This window comes from Pteropus vampyrus, unplaced genomic scaffold (genome assembly GCF_000151845.1).
Source record: "Pteropus vampyrus isolate Shadow unplaced genomic scaffold, Pvam_2.0 Scaffold541, whole genome shotgun sequence".
Lineage (NCBI taxonomy): Eukaryota > Metazoa > Chordata > Mammalia > Chiroptera > Pteropodidae > Pteropus > Pteropus vampyrus.
In genome coordinates, this window is record NW_011889322.1 from 747,277 (window position 1) to 773,028 (window position 25,752).

At 35.5% G+C, this 25,752-nt stretch overlaps 1 protein-coding gene across 1 annotated transcript in view; it reads left to right on the forward strand.

Annotated features, from left to right (window-relative positions):
* The first annotated feature begins 339 nt into the window (after positions 1-339).
* Positions 340-25,752, forward strand: part of LONRF2 (LON peptidase N-terminal domain and ring finger 2) — a 49,363-nt gene continuing 23,950 nt past the window's right edge. The window contains 3 exon segments of the mRNA XM_023525219.1: positions 340-882; positions 884-1,133; positions 18,945-19,063. Of these exon segments, the coding sequence (XP_023380987.1) occupies positions 457-882; positions 884-1,133; positions 18,945-19,063 (795 nt within the window). The 5' untranslated portion in view covers positions 340-456.

Here is a 25,752-nt window from a genome sequence, read left to right on the forward strand (position 1 = left end):
GCGCCCCACAGTCTCACGTGCTGTAAGCGCTGCGCGGAGGCTCGGGGGTTAGCTGCCTGGGCTGCGGGGAGAGAACGTGTGCACACACAGACGCGGGGCCGCCCGGAGCTAGTAGGAGGCAGGTTCGTAGGAGACGCGGACCCGGAGAGGGTCGTTGCGTTCCGACTGGTGACCAGGTTACATAAGGCAGTGCAACGAGGAGGGCGCCACGCGTGGGCAGGGCCTGGCCGCGCCCGCCGTGCCGGCCCCGCCCCTGCCCGAGTGGGCTGCTACCTCGCTGGGCCAGGCCGCCCACGCGCGCGGGGACAAGCCCCAGCCTTGCGCCCGCCCCCACTGTGGTCACCGCGGCTTGGAGCGCGCCGCCCCCAGATGCGTGTGGGTTTCGGCGAAGGCGGCTGAGCATCCTTCCTCCTCATCTCCTTCCCTCCCGGACTACGCGGCGGCAGTCTCGCGGTTATGAGCCCCGAGCCGGTTCCGCCACCGCCGCTCCCATGTCTCGGCTGCGACCATGGGGAGCCTCTGGCCAAGCGAATAGAGAAGGGAGACGAGGCCTTTCGGGCGGGCGAGTACGAGATGGCCGCCGAGCTCCTACGCTCCGTGCTGGCCGGGCTGACGCAGCCCGAACGCGGCCTGTGCCTTCGGCTGGGGGACGCGATGGCCCGCGCCGGCCGGTTCCCTGAGGCCCTGGGCGCGTTCCGCGGCGCTGCGCGGCTCGGGACCCTGCGGCCCGAGGAGCTGGGGGAGCTGGCGGGCGGCCTGGTGCGCGCCCTGGGCCAAAGCGGGGTGAGACTGCTGGCAAGGAAGCCGGGCTGCGTCCCCGGGGCGCCCAGTGGGGAGCCGGCAGCTTGGGCTCCCGCCGAGCCACGTGACCTGCTCCGCTGCCCCGCGCTGCCAGCGGCTGCTCCATGAGCCAGTGACCCTGCCATGCGGGCTCACGGTGTGCAGGCGCTGCGTGGAGCCGGGGCCCGCGCGGCCGCAGGCGTGGCGCGTCAACGTGGTGCTGAGCGGCCTGCTGGAGAAGTGCTTCCCGGACGAGGGTCGTGTGTGCAGGCTGGTCGGCCAGGAACGGAGTCTGCAGCGCCAGCAGCAGCCAGAGGCCGCGTTGCTCAGGTGCCACCAGGCCCTGGATATGGGTAAGTCGCCCTCTCTGGGAGCTGGCCCGCCTTCCCGCACACCTGTCGACCGGTGGGGCTGGGAGTAGAGAGCTTTGTCACGCTCGGGGGTTATTTTGCTTTCTGAAGCTGGTAAGGTGCAGATGCTGCCGAGGTGGCTGGTGTCAGAAGCCAAGGGCACACCACTCCCCTCAGCCTCACTCCCGTGTGTATTTTCTTGGATTTCCGCAGCCTTCCTGAGCAGCCCTGTAAGGCCAAGACGGCCTATCAAGCCATCTCAGCTGCTGAGTGGTAAAACGAAGTGTTTTCACTTGTCCTACAGGAAAATGCAAATAACTACTACCCTAGAGGTGCAAAAGGAGTGCTTTGTAGTGGGGCAGGATGGCTTTGAGGTTTCAGCTAGTGAATCCAGGAAGGGACCACTTCTACTCTGGTTTTACTACTTCATTCTGTCTGGTGCTCTCTCAGGCCATTCCATGTTATAATGGCGCAATGAGCTTATTGTACTAACCTAGTATGTGTGGGATTTTTAATCTTTTTTTTTTTTTTAAACTAAAGTCTGTGACCAACACTAGGCTCTCTCTTTGCTGCTCCCCTCCCCTCCTCCGCTCCTCCCCACTACCTGTTAGGAATATGTAATTTAAAGGAAGACCAAACTTAGGTCACTGTATTTGAGTCTGAATGAGGATGCTCTATTGACAGTTATTTTGGATGCAGAAGTGTGTGTGTGGAGGGTGATAATGTTTTCTGAATTCACCGGTTTTGAAACAGGGTATATATGATTTAAATCACTAGTCAAGAAGACTTGTTTAATCTTTTGTTACCAAAAGAGTCTTGTGTGTTATAGTCGGTATGGATTTTATTTTAGACTTAGGATTAAGGTTTTCTCTTTTAGAAGGCACTCCTATATCAAAATTGGGGAATTCTTTGCTAGACCAGAGCAATTAAATTTATGTAACAAATATCTGGTAGCATTTTTGCAGTACACATCTGTACTTTAACAAGCTGTGTATTTTTGAGTTTTCAACTGTCTTATTATATATGGTGCAAAGTAGCACTGTTCATTAGAAATATTGTATAAGCCACATATGTAATTTTAAATTACCTGGTAGCCATATTTTATTTTTTAAAATTAATTTTAATTTAATTTAATGTAATTCTTTTATTCATTTATTTATTTATTTATTTATTTATTTATTTATTTATTTATTTAAATTTTCCTCTTCCCTCCTCTCCCCTCCCTTCTGGTAACCACTAGTCCATTGTCCATGTCTATGAGTCTCTGTTAGTTTGTCCTGTTCATTTGTTGCTTTTAGGTTTTTATCTCACATATGTGATATCATGTGATTTTCAACCTTTTCTGTTTCATTTATTTTATTTAGTATGATCTGTTTTATTTATTTTATTTAGTATGATTATTTCAAGGTCCATCCATGGTTTTGCAAATGGCAGTATTTAATCTCTTCTTATGGCTGAGTAATATTCCATTGTATATATGTACCACAGCTTCTTTAGCCAATCATCTATCATAGGACATTGTAGCCACATTTTAAAAAGGTGAAAAGCAGGTGAGGAATCTTTTGAATCCTATTTATCCAAAACATTATTTCAACATATCTTCAATGTAAAACGTATCCATATTTTACTTTTTTTTTTTTAAATGAAATCTTTGAAATCCATTGTGGTTTTACATTTACTGCCCACCCCAATTCAGGCACTAAATTTTCATCAGAAGTACTTCCTCTCTATTAAGATTTCACAAAATTTAGAGTTGAAAAAAGTAGACTCACATATTGAAGTTGTTCTCAATTAACTTAAAAGCTTTCCTCTAATTGAATAGAGAATCACAGAGAAAAAGAATAAGCAAAATAGAACCTAAGAGATATGTAGGACACAGACAAAAGATCTCAAATCTATGAAATTTGAATCCTGGAAGAGGGAGAAGGGGCAAGAAACATATTTGAAGAAAAAATGACTGAGAATTTTCCAAATTGGTAGAGAAACTTTAATTCACTGAATCAAGAAGCTCAGTAAGCCCAACAGGATAAACACAAATACTCACCCAATGGACAAAACATATCTAAGTTATAGTTAGGTTACTGAAAATCAAAGATAGAGAGACATTTAAAAGCAGTCATAAAAGACAGGACATTTTCCTTCAAAGGAGCCATAATAAGACTGACAGCAGACTTTACAACAAAATAATTAAAACTGGAAGATAATGGAATAATATCTTTAAGATGCTGAAACGGTAGGGGGGGATAGCCTACCTGGAATTCTTTGCTTGGCTGAAAATATCTTTCAGAAATGAAGACAAAAACCAATATGCTTTATTCCAAAGAAATACATAAGTAAAGCTTAAGGCTTTTTATCGCCACTAGAATCGCACGACACAAAGTAGTAAGAGGAATTCTTCAGGTTACAGAAAATGAACCAGATGGAGGCAGGGAACTAAAGGAAAGCGTGAAGACCACCTGGAAGCGTAATTATAGGAATATTCATAAGAGAATATTGATTATTTCAAGTAACAACAATATTTTGTATTTATAACATATGTAAAAGCAAATTGTGTAACAATAGCACAAAGCTAGGATGAGTGAATAAAGTTAAATTGTTATGTGGCCTGTGCATTGTTTTGGGTGTGGTAAATATACGGATTTAAAGTATACTGATAAATCAAGTTTGCATATTGTCTCGGGTAGCCACTGAAAGGATTATAAAATATAAAATCAAAGAGCTATGGTGGAATAATAAATATTGATTAATGCAAAAGAAAGTAAAAAGAATAAAGCAGCAGGGAATAAGTGGGACAACTGAAAAATAGAAAAGTGAGCTCGGTTTGCATTAAATATAAATCATCTAAATATTCCAGTTAAAAGGCAAGTGTTAACAAACTAGATTAAACAAAATACGACTGCCTGAGATACACACGAGGTTAATGTTAGATATAAGGATATAAAAAATTTAAAGTTAATAGGATGGCAAAAGATACTATATAAAGACTGACCAGAAGAAATCTGATATGGCAGAAGTACTATGGGACAAGGTAAGTCTTTAAAGCAAGGATTGTCATGAGAGATGGAGATGTTTATGATAAATAGGTCAGTTCAACAGAAAATATGTAATAATCTTAAATTTGTATGCCAAAATCAGGTATACACACATATATAGAGAACTAAAGATGACAAAACTAATAGAGATAATTGGAGATTTTGAAGAAAACTCTTAGTGAGCTGATAAGGATAGAACATAGACTGGAACAATATACTTCACTTTGATTTAATTAATATATGGCAGCACATACAACTACTGCAGAATATACCTTCTATTCATGTTCACATGATGATAAGCAGTGGGCTGGATTTGGTCTGCGGTTGTATTTGCCAACCCCTGGGTTAGGCCATAAAACAAGTTGAAACAAACATTAAAAGACTGAAATCAGACAATATATGTTTTTTGAACACTGCGGACTTAAACTAAAATTCAGTAGCAAATAACTAAAATATCTTCAGATTCTGGGAAAATATGGCAGAGTGAGAGATGTCCTCAGATCTCTCCCCTTGAAACAACAATAAGAACATCTAAAACTGAACAAAAAACACCCAAAATGCACATCTGAGCCTAGGATCTGCGCATAAGAGCTACCACAGGTGAGAAACTTGGGTGTCGGGCAGTGAACTGAGACAAATAAGGAAGCTGCCTCTCGCATCCACCAGAGCTCCTTGCAGGAGGATGGTGCAGCGACTTCCCTGATCAGCCCTGCCTAGAAGTGCTGGGACTTTTCTATGCAGCTGGCAGCAGGGCTCAGTCGTCAGGGCAGAAAGCAGAGAAGCGGGATGGGACAGCAGAGAACATTTGATTTCTACCAGCCTCAGTTGCAAAACCGAGGCTGAGCTGCAGCCCCCAACCCCGAACCCAGAGGGCCCCTCCCCCCATACCCTCTGAGACCAATCACCGCAGAACCCCAGGGGAATCTGAGCAAATACTACCAAAACTCTTGCTAATACTGACAAAGACTGAAACTGAGAGTAGTGAGTGTGATTAAAATCTACAAGAAAATAAAAGACATTAGGCTTTATATAAAGCAAGGATCCAAGAGGAATCTAACCAAAAGAAACTAAAAGAAAAGCGCCTTCTTTGCAGCAGGCTAAAGGGAGACCTTTATATAATAAATCTTCCTGGAAAAACAACAGAATACACTTTTATTAATGCCCACACGGAGAAATAGTCCATTAAACACCATGAACAACCAAGGTGACAAGGCATCTCAGAAAGAAAGAGAAAAATCTCCAGAAAATGAGCTTAAGACATCGAAATATGCAACTTAAGTAACAGAATTTAGGATGATACTTCTGAAAGAACTCAGTGACTTCTGAAACGAGTCATATCAACAATTTCAGAAATTGCAAAAAAAGCTAGATGAGCAGAGCAAGGAGATTGAAACCCTCAAAAAGAACCAAATAGGACTTCTAGAGATAAAAAAAACACACTGTAAGAGTTGAAAAATGAAATAGCAAGCTTGGTTCGACCAAATGGAGGAAAGGATCAGTGATATCAAAGACAGAAATCTTGAAATAAATCTGAAGAGAGAAACCAAAGAATGAAAAATAATGAAAGAGAAATACAAGAACTAGCTGATACCCTCAGGAAAGGAAACATAAGAATAATGGGCATTAATGAAGTAGAGGAAAAGGAGCAGGGACTAGAAAGCATTTTCAGACAAATAGTGAATGAAAATCTCCCAAATCTAAGGAATAAGCTGGAACTTGGAATTCAAGAAGTCAACAGAACACCCAATTATCTCAACTCAATAAGGCCTTCACCAAGACACATTGTATTAAAGTTATCAAAAATCAGTGACAAAGATAGAATTCTCAGGGCAGCCAGGGAGAAGAAAACAGTAACGTATAAAGGAAAACCCATTAGATTATTCTCGGACTTCTCGCTCAGATCTTACAAGTCAAAAAGGAATGGAATCAAATTTTAAACTATTAAGTGAAAGGAACTACCAGCCTAGAATAATGTATCCAGCTAAGCTCTCCTTTAGATATGAAAGAGAAATTAAGACCTTTTCAGACATACAAAAATTTGAGAGAATTCTCCACTATGAGGCCTGTACTACAGTAAATTCTGAAAGGGGTCATCTCACCTAAAACAAAATAACGACAACAACAAAATACATAATTAGGAGTAAAGTGACTGTCAAGCAAATAGAAGCAGAGGAATGCAACCCTTACTAAGAACAGGGCATTATAAGCTTAATTAATAAGAGAATTGCTATAGCAAGATAGTAATGAACATTCAGCATACGTAGAAACAAATTGAGATAACAATGACTAAAAACGGGAGGATTCAAAGATCCAAATTTGCAAAGAGGAATAGAGATAAGGCACGTGCAGAAGAAAAGGGACGACTGTATATATACAACTGTCCTTTTCATATTCGTAATGGTAACTACACGCCATAGAGTCAGAAAACAAGAATCAGAAGCAAAACCCACAAAAACCAACCAAAATAAAGAAAACAGAAACACAAGGACAAGGAAACAATGGAAACACAGAGCTACCAGAAAGCAAAAGATAAAATGGCTATAGAAGACCTCATATTTCAATAATCACCCTAAATGTAAATGGACTGAACTCACCAATAAAAAGACACAGAGTTGCAGAATGGATCAAAAAACAAAACCCAACCATATGCTGCCTCCAGGATTCACATCTCAGCTCCAAAGACAATTAAGACGCACAGTGAAAGAGTGGAAAATGATATTTCAAGCAAATGGCATTCAGAGAAAAGCAAGAGCAGCGGTACTAATGTCAGATGAAACAGACTTCAAAATAAAAAAAGTAAAGATACTGAAGGACACTTCATAATGATAAAGGGAATCATGCACCAAGAAGACATAACACTTATTAATGTCTATGCTCCCAATTAGGGAGCCCTGAAATATTTAAAGCAATCGCTAACAACTAAAGGGAGAAACAGTCCAAAACACTATCATAGTAGGGGACTTAAATACCATACTGTTGGATGTGGACAGATCATCTAAACAGAAAATCAATAAGGAAATAACATTCTTAAATGACACATTAGACCAACTAGACATAATTGACATTTACAGAGCCTTCTATCCCAAAACAGCTGCTTATACATTCTTCTCTAGTGCACATGGAACATTCTCAAGAATCGACCACATACTGGGACACAGAAATAGCCTCAACAAATACAAGAGGGTTGAAATCATACCAACGATATTCTCTGATCGTAATGCTTTGAAACTAGAGATCAACTGCAAAAAAAATCAGGAAGAACCACAAATACATGGAGATTAAACAACCTACTACTGAAGAATAACTGGGTTAGAAAAGAAATAAAAAGAGATCAAGAGATACATAGAAAAGAATAATAATACAACATATCAAAACTTTTGGGACATGGCAAAAGTGGTCATAAGAGGAAAGTTCATATCATTACAGGCCTAGCTTCAAAAACAAGAACAAGCTCAAATAAACAACCTAATGCTTCATCTTACAAAACTAGAAAAAGAAGAACAAATGAGGCCTAAAGTCAGCAGAAGGAAAGAAATAATCAAAATTAGAGCAGAATAAATGAAATTGAAAAACAAAACAAAAAAAAAAGAAAAAATAAGTACAACAAAGAGCTGGTTCTTTGAGAAGGTTAATAAAATTAGCAAACCCCTGGTTGGACTCACTAAAGAAAAAAGGGAAAGGACACAAATAAACAAAATCCCTGCCAATGAGATGAAAGAGAGGATGAAAGAGAGGAAATTATGACTGACATTGCAGAAATACAAAGGATCATGCAAGAATACTATGAAAAATATATAACACCAAATTTAATAACCTAGAAGAAATGGACCAGTACTTAGAAAACTACAGTCTTCCTAGACTGAATCAAGAAGATCTGGAAAATCTAAATAGACCAATCAACAGTATGGAAATTGAAACAATCATCAAAACCCTACCAAAAAGTAAAAGTCCAGGACCAGATGGCTTCACCAGTGAATTCTACCAAACATTCAAAGAAGATTTAATACCCATTCTCCTCAAAATCTTCCAAATAATCGAAGAGGAGGCAATACTTCCCAACTTATTTTGTGAGGCCAATATTACCTTGATACCAAAACTTGGTAAAGATAATACAAAAAAAGAAAACTACAGACCAATATCTCTCATGAACACAGATGCAAAAATCCTAAATAAGATACTAGTGAACTGAATACGGCAACGTATTAAAAAGATTATACATCATGATCAAGTGGGTTTCATCCCAGGGGCACAGGGATGGTTCAACATATGCAAATCGATTAATGTGATACACCACATAAAACAAATTAAAATATAAGAATCATATGATCATATCAATAGATGCAGAAAAAGCCTTTAACAAGATACAGTATCCTTTTATGATCAAAACACTTAACAAAATTGGTATAGAAGGAAAGTACCTTAACATAATAAAGGCCATATGTGACAAACCCTCAGCCAACATTATACTTAATGGTGAAAAACTGAAAACCTTCCCTGTAAGATCAGGAACAAGGCAAGGCTGTCCACTATCGCCACTGCTATTCAATATAACATTGGAGGTCCTAGCAAGTGCAGTCAGGAAAGAGAAAGATATAAAAGGCATCCAAATAGGAAACGAAGAAGTCAAACTGTCACTTTATGCAGATAACATGATTCTCTCTATAGAAAACCCTAAAGACTCCACAAGAACACTACTAGAAACAAAAAGCAAACACAGTAAAGTTTCTGGATATAAAATCAACATTCAAAAATCCATAGCGTTCCTATACTGTAATAATGAAGCATCAGAAAAAGAAGTGGAAAAAATAATTCCTTTTGCAATTGCAACAAAAAGAATAAAATACCTAGGAATAAATTTAATGAAACATGTAAAGGACCTATATAATGAAAACTACAAGACCCTATTAAAAGAAATCAAAGAAGATACAAAGAAATGGAAATATATTTTGTATTCTTGGATTGAAAGAATGAACATAGTTAAAAGGACCTTATTACCTAAAGCATTATACAGGTTTAATGCAATCTCCATCAAAATCTCATTGGCATTTTTTAAAGAAATAGAGCAAAAAATCATCAGATTTGTATGGAAGCACAAAAGGCCCTGAATTGCCAAATCCATCCTGAGAAAAAAGAATGAGGCTGGAGACATCACTCTGCCTGACTTCAAATTATACTAGAAAGCGACAGTAATCAAAACAGCATAGTATTGGCAGCAAAACAGACACACTGACCTGTAGAACAGAATTGAGAGTCCAGAAGTAAATCCATATTTATACGGACAAATAATTTTTGACAAAAAAGACAAAAACATACAATGGAGAAAGGAAGGCCTCTTCAATAAATGGTGCTGGGAAAACTGGAAGGCCACCTGCAAAAGAATGAAATTGTCTATCACCACACACCAAAATTAACTCAAAGTGGATTAAGGACTTGAATATAAGACCTGAAACAATAAAATGCATAGAAAAAAACATAGGAACGAAACTCAGGGATCTTGGACTTAAAGAAGATTTTATGAATTTGACCTCAAAGGCAAGGGAAGTAAAAGCAAAAATAAATGAATGGGACTTTATCAAAGTAAAAAGCTTCTGCTCAGCAAAACAAATCATCAACAAGGTAAAGAGACAACCATCTGAATGGAAAAATATATTTGCAAGCAACACCTCCGATAAGGGCCTAATATCCAAAATATACAAAGAACTCATATGACTCAATAACAACAAAAAAACAAACAACCCAATCAAAAAATGGCAGAAGAAGGACCTCAAGATAATCATGCTAAGCGAAATAAGCCAGACCGAAAAAGTAGAAAATCACATGATATCACCTAGATGTGGGATATAAACCTAAAAGCAACAAATGAGCAGGACAATCAAAAAGAGACTCATGGACATGGACTATAGACTAGTGGTTACCAGAGGACTATAGACTAGTGGTTACTGGTAGGATTGGGGAGGAGGGGTGAGGTAGATGGGGTAAAGGGGGTCAAATATAGGGAGATAAGGAGAGGGCGAAGTGGGTAAAGGGGATCGAATATATGGTAGCTGAAGGAAACTGGACTTTGGTAATCACACAATAGAATATATAGATGTCAAGTTATAATGTACACCTGAAAATTATATAATTGTATTAACCAATGTTATCCCAATAAACTTAATAAAAAAAGAGAATATCTTCAAATATTTGGAAATTAAGCAATAAATTTTTATGTATCTTATAGATCAAATCAGAAATCACAAAGAAAATTAGAAAATATTTTAGCTGAATGATAATGAAAATGCAAATATCAAAAACTATGGGATGCCATTGCAACTGTGCTTAGAAATTTATTGCTTTAAATGTCTATACTACAGAAGAAAGTTAGAAAATTGGTGATCTCCAGACTTCTATTTCAAGATGCTAGAAGAAGAAAAGAGAATAGAATACAAAAGAAGTAGAAAGAAAGATAAAATGGTAAGAGGAAAAGTCAATGAGAAGAAAGGAAAAATCTAGTCCAGTATTTCTTATGAGCATAGATAGAAAAATCCTGAACAAAATATTAACAAATTAATTCAATGAATCACAGAGTAACGTCATGATCAAGGGGAATATTATTTTGTTTAACCCTTGTAAATCAACCAATGTAATTCACCATGTCTACAGAATATGGGAGGAAAATCTTATGACTCTAGTTTCTCAGAAAACTAGGAATAAAAGGAAACTTAATAAAGAGTATCTACAAAAATCTATCACAACCATCATAAGTAATGACAAAATGGGGAATGTTTCCCACTGAAAGTAAATGTGACGAGGATATTCACTGTCATCACTGCCATTTGGTGGTGTACTGAAGATCCTACGTAGCACAATAAGGAGAAAATAAAAAGGTATCAAGATTGGGAAAATAAAATAAAACTAGTATTTATATGACATGGAGTACACAGAAAATTGAGAAGAATATTGAACTATTAGAAGTTGTAAGTGAATTAGCAAGATTGTCGATATAAGATCAATAGAGAAAGATCATTGATAACTGTACACTTAGTAAAGGAGAAATAGAAAAGGTTTCAAAACAATCCATTTATGTAACAAAAAAAGTTCCTTAGAATGAATGCTGAAATATCTGAAAGATGTTCAAGACCCTCTACACCAAAAATAAAAAACATTTCTAGGAGAAATTAGACAAATTAAGTGGAAAGATATATTATGGATTGCAGAATTCCGTGTTGATAAGATGTCAGTTCTCTGAAGACTGAACTATAGGTTCAGTGCAAACTCAAGTTAAAATCTCAGCCAGTAGTTTTAGTGGAAATTGATAAATGGCCAAGGTGATACTGAAGAAAAATAACAAACCTGGAAAATTTACACTATAAGATACCAAGACTTACTATAATCCTGCTGTAATTAGGGCAGATTTGTGTTGGCCCAAGGATATACACCCCAAAACTGACTGTCACATGTACAGTGACTTGGTTTTCTACAAAGATGCCAATAGAATTCAATGGGGAAAAAAGTCTTTTAAAGTCTCCGAGTCATTTGCTTATCTGTATGGAAGAAAATGAACTTGGACACCTATCTCATATCATATGTTGAAATTATAATCAGATATCTAAAAGAAGTCATAGGAGAATATTTGGGGTAAACATAACCATGAAGAAAAAATAAATATATTGGATTTAATTAAAATTAAGAACTTCTGTTTCTCAGAGACCCCCAAAAGTGAGATACATATTACAAACACAAACACATATGTGTTTGTAATATGTGTCTCACTGAGAGTACAAATCTAGAATATTGAAAGAATGTCTACAGTTCAAAAACAAAAGTCTGTCTAAATGATAGGCAAAGACTTGAACAGATGCTTTATAAAACTAGATCTCAGAATGGGTCATAAACATGAAAGGGTGACCAAAATGGTGATCAAATGCAAACAAACTAAAATAAGATATTACTACATATCCTCCAGAATGGTTAAAAGGAAAAAGATTGACAATACCTAGTTTTGGCAAGTATTTGAAGCAAATGGAACTTTTATATTGCTGGTGGAAGTATAAATTGGTACAAGTTAAGAAATACGTTTGGGAGTATCTACTAAAGTGAAACATGTATAACCTCTGGCACAGTATTTCCCCTTCTGATTATATACCAAGTAAAAATGAATGTTATGTCCACCAACAGACATATACAGGCAGTCCTTAAATAACATCATTTCACTCAAAGTTGTTTTGTTATAATGATGAGATGCCATAGGAGCTCAACTCTTGTTTGTATCAATTAGCCTATGGTAAAATTGGTTTTGTTATATGTCATTTCACCACAGCTCCGAGAATCTGTTAGCATTAAGTGAGGATTTACTGTGCAAGAAAGTTCATAACTTTATTTATATATGCCAAAAGCATTTGGGAAACAGCCCACCAGTAGAATGAATAAATAAGTCATACACTATAATATTACAAAGCAGTTTTTTTTTTTAATTCTACTCACACATTCAGCAATATGGCTAAATCTCACAGAATGATATTGAGTCCAAGACAAAAGAGTACATTCCGTTTATATAATTCCATGTATAAGAAGTTCAAAAATAGGCTAAAGTAACCTGTAGTGATAGAGGCCAGAATGGTAGTTACCTCAGGGGAGGTGCACTAACTGAGAACATGCACAAAGGAGTTGCCTTGGGTCCTGGAAATGACCTGGGTGGTAATTACACAGGTGTATGTGTGTAAAAGTTGAGGTCATATACACTTAAGACTTGTGGACTTGTAAGTCCAGCATCAATTGGAACAAATAACCTCTGAGGAGTATTGCCATTTATTCTTTCTAATCACAGGGAACACTACCCAGTTGTTATTGCTTTATGTGTCAATTCACTCAGCCCTTTTAAAATAACACTTACACAGTTCTTCAGTTCTCACCTCTGCCCACTCATTTGGCAGATTTTACAGCAGTGACCCTGGCTTCCGGCATGACAATGGCTCTGAATTGGAACTGGAGGAGAACATTTGATCAACCCTGAGCACAAACACGGAATGGACTCTTACCCTCCTGAAGTGTTTAAAAGATTAAATTATGAAGTGCCGCCTTCATAAATGGATTGCCAAATGGTGGAAATCAGCAAAGAAAACAGTTTGATTCATTTGGGTTCTGCATAGGAAGTGAATTTTATTGCTTTCGGACTTCAGTGAAAGCAGGCTTTAAAATGTGAGGAGCTGAGGCTTCATTCAAAAAGGATTAAAAATAAATGTAAATGTGTTTTAACTTAGGAAACTTTGTCAAGATCAATTAAGCTAACAAAGTATAAACAATGGAATAATGAAGAAGATATTAGTGAAGCAAGAAAAAGGAGTGGGTTAAGAAGTCAGAAACTGGTTTATTGCAAAGACCAGTAAAAGACAAATGTTTAGCAAATGCAATGAAGAAAACAAAGCACAAATAGCATCAAGAACGAAGATGAAGCATTATTGCAGATATAAAAGAATATAACAGATTTTAAAATCTATATAAAAAGGACAATTTTAAGGGAACTATAAATTACCAAAATTTATCCAGGAAGAAGCAAAAGCCTGACATGGACCACTAACCATAAAAGAAATTGAAATGCTACTCATATATTTTCTTGTGAACAATTCATTAAGGTGAAGCAAGTCCTAACAAATCTTCAAGGAAAATTAACTCCCATCTGATTTCAGATCATGGAAAAATATGGAAAGATTTTCATTTCAGTTCATAAAGTTAGTATAATCTTGATACTATAATCAGGGAACATATGCACAGAAAAAAATTTATAGGCTACTACATAAATACATAAGTACATAAATACCAAAACCTTAATTAAATTTCTTAGAATTTTGAATCCAGCAATGTAAGAAGTCAGGAAGAACTTTTCTAAAGAATATAAAGATAATTCAGTGTTAGACAAATCTTTGAATGTAGTTCATTATAGTAACAGATAGAAGATCTATAGGTAATCTCTCAGATGCTGACAGAGCATTCCATAAAATTTAGCACCTATTTGTTATAATGCCCTCATAGATTATTAGCAATAGGAGAGAACTTACCAAATTTGATAAATATTCTCTCAGAAACTTATAGCAAACACACTTCAGGTTAAAATATTAGACACATTCTAAAAATTCGAGAATAAGAGAAAAATGTCTACTATTACTATTATTGCAACATCAGAGTCAAAGGAAATACTAGGTATAAATATTAGAATGCAAGAGTCAAAGCTAATTATTCACATGTGATGTAATTGCTTAGAATATTCAAGAGAATCAACTTTAGCAAAGTACAAACAAGATGGAAAGTCTTCATTCTCACATAAATATGCAGCAGACATATTTTCTAAGCTCAAACTATAGTTCCAACAGGATTTTTTTTTTGAGACTTGCAAAAATCTCCAAATGAGATTTCTGAATTTCAAAATGCATTTAACTGTGTGGCAAGGAGTTTTACTTAATCTTCAGTAGGAAATAGTTAATCTGCAAATATATTTAGTATATAATGACATACTAAAAAGACAAATATCATGAGAAGAATCTAACAGAATTCTACAAATACCTTCCAAGCAATGAAATGCTCAATTTAAAATCATATGCTTATGAATCGACATCAGTATTTCATAGTACATATGTGTATTTTCAAAGGTGAAATATGCAGAATCTCATTACAAATCATAATCATCAGATGAACATTTTCAATTGATTTTTTTATTGAGATATAATGACATATAGCAGTTTCATGTTTACAGTATAATGATTCAATATTTGTATATATTGCAAAATGATCACCATAATAACTCTAGTTAACATCTGTTAGCACACAGTTACAAAAACTTTTTTTCACATGATAACTTTTTCTCATGTGATAAGAACTTTTAAGATCTGAACATTAAAATATACAATACAGTATTTTTATGTATGGTACAGTACAATACAGTATTTTTAACTATAGTCACCAGGCTGTGTATTTTGTGCCTATGACTTAATTTATTTTATAAATGGATGTTTGTACCATTTGATGCACTTCACTCATTCCTCCCACTCCCCACTCCGGCAACCACTAATTTGTTCTCTATTTCTGAGTTTGTTTTTTTGTTTTGTTTTGTTTTTAGATTTTACATATATAATTGAGATCATATGGTATTTGTCTTCTTTGTCTGACCTATTTCAGTTTATATAATGCCCTCAAAGTCCATGCATGTTGTTGCAAATGGCAAGATTTCCTTCTTTTTCTGGCTGCATAACATTCCATTGTGTATATGTACAGTTTCTTTATCCATTCACCCATCAATAGATATTTGGTGGTGAATATCTTTTCAAGTTAGTGTTTTCATTTTCTTTGGATAAATACTCAAAAATGGAATTACTGGATCATATAGTAGTTCTATTTTAATTTTTTAAGGAAACCTCCATACTGATTTTCATAATGGCTATACCAATTTACATTCCCACCAATAGTGTGTACAGGGGTTCTCTTTTCTCCACATCCTCACCAGCACTTGATATTTTTTGTCTTTTTGATAGTAGCCATTTTAACACGTGTGAGGTGATATCTTTTTGTTTTGATTTGCAATTCCCTAATGAATGTGATGCTGAGCACTTTTTCATGTGCCTGTTGGCCATCTGTATGTCGTCTTTGGGAAAAAAATATCTATTTAGATCCTTTACCTATTCTTAATTGAATAGTTTGTTGCTGTTTTTTTTTTTTTTTTGCTGTTGAGTTGTATGAGTTCCACATATATTTGGGATATTAACCTCTTATTGGATATGTGGTGTGCAAATATTTTCTCCTATTCCAAAAGTTGCCTTCCCATTTTATTGATGGTTTTCTTTGCTGAGCAGAAGCTTTTCAGTTTGATGTGGTCTCACTTATTTGTTTTTGCTTTTGTTGCCATTGCTTTTGGTGTCAAATCCAAAAAATCATCTCCAAGAGCCTACTGCCTATGTTTTCTTCTAGGAGTTTTATGGTTTCAAGTGTTACATTCGAGTATTTAGTCCACTTAGAGTTAACTTTTTATGTATAGTATAAGACAGTGGTTCGCTTTCATTTTGTTTCATGTGGCTGTCCAGTTTTCCCAACACCATTTATTGAAGAGACTATCTTTTCCTCATGGCTCCATTGCCATATATCAATTGACCATATATACATTGGTTTATTTCTGGGATCTCTAGTCTGTTCCATTGACCCATGTGTCTGTTTTTACGTTTTGATTACTATAGCTTAGGAACGTAGTTTGAAATTAGGGAGCATAATGCCTCCAACTTAATTCATTTTTTTATTAAGATTGCTTTGGCTATTTAGAGTCTTCAGTAGTTCCTTGCAAATTTTAGGATTATTTGTTCTATTTATGTGAAAAATGTTATTGGAATTTTGATAGAGATTACACCGAATCTGCAAATTGCTTTGGGTAGTATGGACATTTTAACAATATTAATTCTTCCAATTTGTGATCATGGAATATCTTTCCATTTGTGCCTTATTCAATTTCTTTCATCAATATCTTATAGTTTTCAGTATACAGGTCTTTTACCTCCTTTATTAAATTTATTCCTAAGTATTTTATTGTTTCTCATGCAATTGCAAATGGGATAGTTTTCTTAATCTCTCTTCTAATAGTTTATTATTAGTGTCTAGAAATGTTACAGATTTTTATATTTTGATATTGTATCCTGCAACTTTACTGAATTTGATTAGTCTAACAATTTTTTTGGTAGTCTTTAGGGTTTTTAAAAATACATATCACCATGTCATATGTGAATAGTGACAGTTTTGCCTCTTCTTCTATGATTTGTATGCCTTTTCTTTTTCTTGCCTAATTTCTCTGGCTAGGACTTCCAGTACAGTGTTGAATGAAAGTAGCAAGAGTGGGCATCTTTGTTTTGTTCTTCATCTTAGAGCAAAAGTTTTCAGCTTTTCACTAAGTATGATTTGGTTGTGGACTTGTTGTGTATGCCTTTTAATGTTGAGGTAATTTCCTCTATATCTGCTTTGTTGAGCATTTTATTATAAATGGATGTTGAATTTTGTCAAATGCTTTTGAGATTATCATATGATTTTTACCCTTCATTTAGTTAATATGGTGTATCACATTGATTGATTTGCATCCCAGGACAAATCCCACTCGATCATGGTATATGATTCTTTTAATGTATTGTTGAATTTGGTTCACTAAAATTTTATTGAAGATATTGCATCTATGTTCATTAGGGATATTGGCCTATAATTTTCTTTTGTGTCCTTGTCTGGTTTTGGCATCAGGGTAATGCTAGCTTTATAAAATGAGTTTGGAAGCTTTTTATCCTCTTCACTATTTTAGAAGAGTTGGAGAAGGATAGATATTAAATCTTCTTTGAATGTTTGGTAGAATTCACCAGGGAAGCTGTCTGTCCTGGACTTTTGTTTGTTGATTCGTTCTCCTTATAGTAGTTGGCCTGATCGGGTTTTCTATATCAAGATTCAGTCTTGGTAAGTTGTATGTTTTTAGGAATTTACCCATTTCTTCTAGGTTATCAAACTTACTGTTATATATTTAGTCATTGTACTCTCGTAGGATCCTTGGTATTTCTGTAGTATCATTTGTAACATTTCTTTCATTTCTGATTTTATTTATATAAGTCCTCCTTTTGTTCTTGGTGAATGTAGCTAAAGGTTTGTCACTTTTGTTTATTTTATTTTATTTTAAAGAACCAGCTCTTAGTTTCATTGATCTTTTCTATTGTGTTTTTTGTCTTTATTTCATTGATTTCTGCTCTGGCCTTTATTATTTTCTTCCTTCTGCTTGCTTGGAGTTTCATTTGTTCTTATTTTTCTATTTCCTTGAGGTGTAAAGTTAGGTTGATTAGTTGAGATTTTTTTGTTTCTTGATGTAGAACATCTACTGTTATTTTCCTTTTAGAGCTGCTTTTGCTACATCCCATAAGTTTTGATATGTTGCATTTTCATTTGTCTCAAGGTATTTTTTAATTTATCTTGTGATTTCTTCTTTGAGCCATTGGTAGTTTAGTAGCATATTATTTAAATGGCTCATTTTTGTGCATTTTCCAGTTTTCGTCTTATAACTGATTTCTAGTTTCATACTATTATGGCCAAAAAGTTGCTTGCTGTGACATCATTCTTCTTAAATGTATTAAGACTTGTTTTGTGTCTAACATATGATCTATCCTGGAGAATGTTCCATGAGCAGGTGAGAAAAAAATGTGTATTCTGTCTCTTATGGATAGAATATTCTGTATAGAGCTATTAAGTTAGTCTGATATATGTGTTGTTTAAGGTCAGTGTTTTCTTATTGATTTTCTGTCTGGATTATCTGTGCATGGATAAAAATGGGATATTAAAGTCCCTCTTCTATTATTGTAGTGCTGTCTATTTCTCTTTTTAGGTCTGTTAATATTTACGTTATATATTTAAGTGCTCCTTCATTGGGTGCATAAATATTAACAAATATATCCTCTTGTTGGATCGACCTCTTTATCATTATTTAATCCCTTCTTTGTCTCTTATTAGAGTCTTTTTTAAAAAAATTCTATTTTGTCTGATATAAGTATAGCTACCTAGCTTTCATTTAGCTTCCGTTTGCATGGAATATTTTTTCCATTTCTTCACTTTCAGTCTTTGTGTGTCTTTCCACACAGAGATCAAAAGAAGCTGTGTAAAATATATGTATCAAACTACTAAACTCTAAATAGTATTGGAGGGAGAAATTATTTATTTTGCCATTATGTTTATTGTCTAACTTAATATTTCTAATGAGTTGTTTTTAAATTCAGTCATTTTTATTTGTTTCTATTTCTCTCATGTCTTTCAGCTCCTGGGGATATTTCCTTATTGCTGTTGCGAGCAGAGTTATACTTAACCATGAAGAACTATGAGCAGGCTCTACAGGATGCCAGTGCCATTTGTCAGAATGATCCTCTCTTGACTAAGGTACTTGTATTGGTTGACTTTGAGAAAATAAATGTAAGTTTATGAGATTTTCTTAAGAATAAAGTAAGATAATTGTGATTAAATACCTATAGACCATGTACATTTCCCTCAAATTATAGTAGTCTAAATGTAGTAATCACTTTATACTAAACCAACTTTGTTCAAAAGACCAAGTCTCCAATTAGATCTAGATAAGAAACACAAATTTAGATGTGTTTGAAAGGCTGAATAATATGCCTTATACACAAAATAAATATATGAGCAAAATAACAGAATTGTATAAATTTGTGAGTGAAAAGGAAATGTTTAAAATTATAGTTTAAATAGAAAGGTCATATCATGATTAACAACAGGTCCCTAATATGCATGGAGCATATAAATGGTGTTAGTAAAAGGGTGACTCTTTTGTATGTGTTTTTGAGTAATTTAAGTCTTTGTGTTGGAAAAGTCTAATATTTCTTCCTCTGCTGACACAAAATAAGCTTTGCTAACCTGATAATGATAGCTTACATTGTCCTCGAAGAAGATTAAGAAGCCAAGCAATAAAAGTTGTAGCTTTTTTCACAAATCTTTGAATTTGAAATCCCTGTAAGAGATTGTAATGTTTTAAAGAACTTGTGATGAAATTAATACCTGTAGTATGCTCTATTAGATAAAAATTAAAAATAGTTTTTCTCCTGCTATATTGCTTTTTATCATCTTTATTTTAGAAGCATTGAAGAGGCACTAATCATAGTTAATAGAGAAGATGGGTGTTGCTTGCCCTTTGTCCTTCCTTTCTTCCTTCCTTCATCTTATCCAACCATCAAAATATTTTCAGATTATATTGAGTGTTAAGTTGAATTTGGGGATGAAATGAAGGATAGGAATGTTTATCGGACCAAGTCTAGAAATCTCTTTTGTTGCTTGCTTGCCTCACTAAAAACATTTTTTACTCCATTTTCTAATGATTTTTTTCCTATCCCTGGATCTGTTGTTCTTCTGAGGTAATTTCTGTGCATAATGATTGAAGCTTAATTGTTGTGAATTAAGTCTAGTGTTTCTGACTGATAGTAGACCTACATTGCCCTCTGAAGCTAGATTCCCCGCCATGATATTGATCTCTGAGCTAAAAACTTGGCAGTGTGTTCCTAAAAAAAAAAGACAAAGTTAATTACTAAAAAGTTGCATTGATAATTATAACTGTTAGGGAGGCAGCAAATAAATCTTTAGCCTTTGGGATTTTGGTCATATCTTTAGGGTTTATCGCAAATCTGTGGACCTCAATTTTTGATAAATGCTTAGTGAAGAACAGCTTTATCAGAAATGTACCCTGATAAATCACTTTAAGATAGTAAAGGATAGAAATTTGTTTTTAGGTTCATATTATTACTAAAGGATTAAGGAAGAAGTAACATTGGAAGGTAAGTTGAAAGGACTGAGGGGAGTGTAAAGTTGGCCAACTAAAGTTAAGAGGACATGGAAGCACTTGTAGGACCAATGTTAGGATTCCAGTTGGGGGCTATTTTAGCATGTGTTTCCCCATGTAAAACTATTTTTTTAAGCAGTCAGTTGTGGCTGATACTGATTTAAAACTTTGGTGCAAATGGAGACAAGCCAGTGGTAACAAAATATTTGCCCATACACAGAAATATAAATAGGCACATGGTAATTTTGATCTTACCCAAAGAGGAAACCTGTAGGATTAAAAACTATTTAAAAGTTAGTTAATTCGATTAATAAACATTTATGGATACAATGTCAAAAATGCAAATATTGCTTGATAATATATGTACTTCTGTAAAAAACTTCAAACTGTGAAGAGCTTTGTGTATATAAGATGGTATTATTCTCTTAAAACTTTTGATAAGCAGAGCAGATTTACAAGCTACTGAAGCTTCAGAGTCAGGGCCCCTTATCTGTATAATGCCTAGGAAGGGCCCTGGTAACTATTTATTCATAATTTAGTACTTTTTCTTAAAAAGGACATTCCAATTGTATAAGCTTCAGGTTGCACAAAAGCTAGATCACACTGTTATAAGGAGAATAAGAAAATTAGTTAAACTTCGCATGTTTACACAAAATTAAAGTCGTTGCATAGATGAATCGCTGAAGGCTGTAAGTATACCTGAGGCTTTTCAGGGAGCTCAAGGATGATGTTGTTGAACTTGTGTCCAAATGTTTGCCACGTCTTTTGAAATGACCAGTCTCACAGGGAGCTGGGAGATAAGTGGTACAGTAAATAGACAGTAAATGTTAGAAATGTTGATGCTAGAGATCAAAACTGGTCACATTTATGGCATTTAAAACAATCGAGAAAGAAGTCAGGTAAGATAGGGACCTGAAAACAGGCCTTTGCATTTGATCATTTGTGAATACAGTGGTATGAAACTAGGAGAAAATAAAGGAGGAAAACTAGAAAATTCACACATATGTGGAAATAAAATAACAGACTTCTGAACAACCAATGGGTCAAAGAAGAAATCAAAAGGGAAATCAAAAAATATCTTGAGACGAATGAAAATGGAATGACAACATACCAAATCTTATAGAATGCTGCAACAGCAGTTCTAAGAGGGACATTTACAGTGTTAAACACCTGCATTAAAAATAAAGTTCTCAGACAAACAATTTAACCTTAAACCTCAGGGAACTGGAAAAGGAAGACCAAACTAAGCCCAAATTTAGTATAAGGCAAGAAAATAATAATTATTAGAGCAGAAATGAATGAAATAGAGACCTGAAAGACAACAGAAACATCAATGAAACTAAGAGTTGAGTTCTTGGAAAGATAAACTAAATTGACAAATCTTTAGCTAAACTAAGAGAAAAAGAGAAATGACTCAATAAATGAAATTATAAATGAAGGAAGCACTATAGCTGATGCCACAGAAATGCAAAGGATCACAAAAGACTATAATTATGTGCCAACAAATTAGATAACTTAGAAGAAATGAATACATTTCTAGAAACATACAACTTACCAAGACTGAATCATGAAGTTAATAGAAAATTTGAGCATACCAGTAACAAGCAAGGAGATTGAATCAGTAATTAGAACTTACCTAAACTTTCCTAACAAACAAAAATCCAGACCAGATGGCTTCACAGGGGAATTTTACCAAATAGTCAAAGAGATACAAATACTGCTCCTTCTCAAACTATTCCAAAAAACCAAAGATTCGGAAAGGCTCCCAAACTCATTTTACGAGGCCATCATTTACCTTGATATCAAACCTTGACAAAGACACTACAAGAAAATTACAGGCCAATATCCCCAATAAACATATGTAAAAATCTTCAGCAAAATACTAGCAAACTAAATTCAGGAACACATTAAAAGTATCATACACCATGATCAAGTAGGATTTATCCTGGAAAGTAAGGGCAGTTCCATATTTGCAAATCAATCAATGTGATACACCACATCAACAGAATGAAGGCTAAAAATCATATGATTGTCTCAATAGATGCAGAAAAAATATTTGACAAAATTCAACATCCTTTCATGATAAAAACTTTCAACAAATTATAGAAGGAATGTACCTCAACATAACAAAGGTCATATGTGACAAGCCCATAGCTAACATCATAGTCAGTGGTGAAAAGTTAAAAACCTTTCCTCTAAGATCAGGAACAAGACCAAGATGCCCACCCTCACCACTTCTATTCAACTTAGTACTGCAAGTTCTAGCCACAGCAGTTAGTCAAGAAAAAGAAATAAAAGGCATCCAATCAGAAAGAAAGTAAAATTATTTCTGTAGATGACATGATATTACATATAGGAAACACCAAATACTCCACAAAAAACTGTTAGAACTAATCAATGAATTTACTAAAGTTGCAGGATACAAAATCAACATGTAAAAACCATTTGCATTTCTGTATACTAAAAAAAAGCTATCCAAAGATAAATTAAGAAAGCAATCCCACTTATAGTAGCATCGAAAACAATAAAATAGTTCAAAATAAATATAACTAAAGAGGTGAAAGACTTGTACACTGAAAACATTGAGATAATGATGAAAGAATCGAAGACACAAATGGAACCTACCCCATGTTTTTGAATTGGAAGATTGGTATTCTTAAGATCTGTACTACCCAAAGCAGTCTACAGATTCAGTGCCATCTGTATCAAAATTCTAATTACATTTTTTACAGCAATAGAAAAACTATCCTGAAATTCAAATGGAACCACACAAGATCCCTAAGAGCCAAAGCAATCTTGAGAAAGAAGAACAAAGCTGGAAGAATCATAGTTCTTGATTTCAAACTATAGTGTAAGCTATAGTAATCAAAACAGTATGCATAAAAACAGGCATAAAAACAGCCACATAGACCAGTGAAACAGAATTGAGAGACCAGAAGTACATCCTCTGCATATGCAGTTAACTAATTTTTGACAAGAGTGCCAAGAGCACACAATGAGAAAAACAGTCTCTCTAATAAATGACGTTGTGAAAATTGGATATCCACATGCAAAAGAATGAAACTGCACCCCTATCTTACACCACTCACAAAAATTTACTTGAAATGTCTTAAAGACATAACTATAAGCCCTGAAACTATAAAACTCCTAGAAGAATACATAGGAAAAAGGCTCGTTGACACTGGTCTTGGTAATGGTTTTTTGGATAAGATGCCCAAAGCACAAGCAGCAAAAGCTAAAGTAAACATGTGAGACTACATCAGACTAAAAATTTTTCCACAGCAAAGGACAAAATCAATTGAAAAGATTAACTATAGAAAGATAGGAGAAAATGGGAGAAAATATTTGTAAACCATATATCTGATAATGGGCTGATATCCAAAATATATAAAAAACTCATACAACTCAACAGCAAAAAATCAAGTAATGAGATTAAAAAAAGGACAAAGGACTCAAATAGACATTTTTCCAAAGGAGATGTACAGATGGCCAATAGATGGCGTGAAAAGGTGCTCGACATCCTTAATCATCTGGGAAATGCAAGTCAAAACCATAACGAGATATATCTTTGTACCTGTTAGGATGGCTAATATCAAATAGCCAAGAAATGACAAATGTTGGCAAAGATGTAGAAGAAAGAAAACACTTGTACATTGTTGGTGGGAATGTAAATTGGTACAGTCATTATGGAAAACAATATAGAGGTTCCTCCAAAAATTAAAAATAGAACTACCATATAATCCAGCAATCTCCCTTTATCCAAAGAAAACGAAATCAGTATCTTGAACTGATATCTGTATTCCCATGTTCACTGCAGCATTGTTCACAATAGCCAAGATGCGGAAACAACCTAAGTGTCTGTGGATGAATGAAAGGATAAAGAAAGTGTGGCACATACACACACAGGAATATTATTCATTCTTAAAAAAGAGGAAAATACTGTTGCCATTTGCAACAATGCAGAAATACTTGAGGGCATTTTGTCGAGTGAAATAAGATAGAGAAGATAGATACTGAGTGTTAATATTATATGTGGAATCTAAAAATGGATTTTATAGAAACAGAAACTGGAATGGTGGTTGCCAGGACCTGGTCGGGGAAGGGAAATGGAGAGGTGTAGGTCAAAGGAAACAAACTTTCAGTTATAAGAAGAGTAGGTTCTGAGAACCTCACTTATACAGCATATACAGTGTGGTGGCTGTAGTTAATAGGACGGGTGTTACATACTTGAAATTTGCTAGGAGTAGATCTTAAGCATTCTCACCACATGCAGGGGAGTTAACTATGTGAGGTTGTAGATGTGTTACTTATTTTGATCATGGTAATCATTTCATAGCATATATGTGTATCGAATCATTATGTCAGAGACTACACTTTTTACACATTTATATTTGTCAGTTATTCCTCAATAAATTTGGATAAAAAACAGAGTTTAGCTAACATATAGAAGTTAAATTTTTAGTTGTGGGCTCCATGACAGTATGTTTTCTCTAACTCCCCTAACCTGTCAATCCTGAGACATTTCAATGAGGTAAACAGGCAAACTGTGCGATGCACACGACCCATTGTAACTGCTGATTTGAGCAAAGTTACAGGTCAGCATATATCAGGTAACTTAAAATTTTCTTGTTCATCATGTGATTTACTTGCCAGAAGTGCTCTGAAACTAACAGAATTTCTTTCTAAAAAAATGTAAATAAACAAATGATAATATTTTGTACAATGGAATGCTGCTTGGCGATAGAAAAGAATGAAGTGTTGATCTATGCAACAATGTGGATGAATCTCAAAAACATCACATTAAATGAAGGAAGGCACACAAAACATACATGTGTGGTTTTGTTTATATGAAATTCTCAAAAAGGCAAAACTATAGTGATCAGTGGTCCCTAGACTTAGAGAGAGGAGGAAATTGACCTTAAAGATTGTGAGAGGCATTTTTGGAGTGATAGAAATATGCTATAGCACAGGCATCCCCAACCCCCAGGCTGTGAGTCAGTACTGGTACTGGTCTGTGGCCTTTTCAGAAACAGGCTGCACAGCAGGAGTTGAGCAAGCGAAGCTTCATCTGTATTTGCAGCCGCTCCCACAGTGCTAGCATCACTGCCTCAGCTCCACCTGAGATCATCAGGCATTAAATTCTCATAGGTGTACCGGTCCCTGGTGCCACAACAGTTGGGGACTGCTGCTATATTGTGAGGTGGTTGTAGTTACACAACTGCATACATTTGTCGGAACTCTCCACAGTATACATTTACAATTTTATTTTATATATATATAT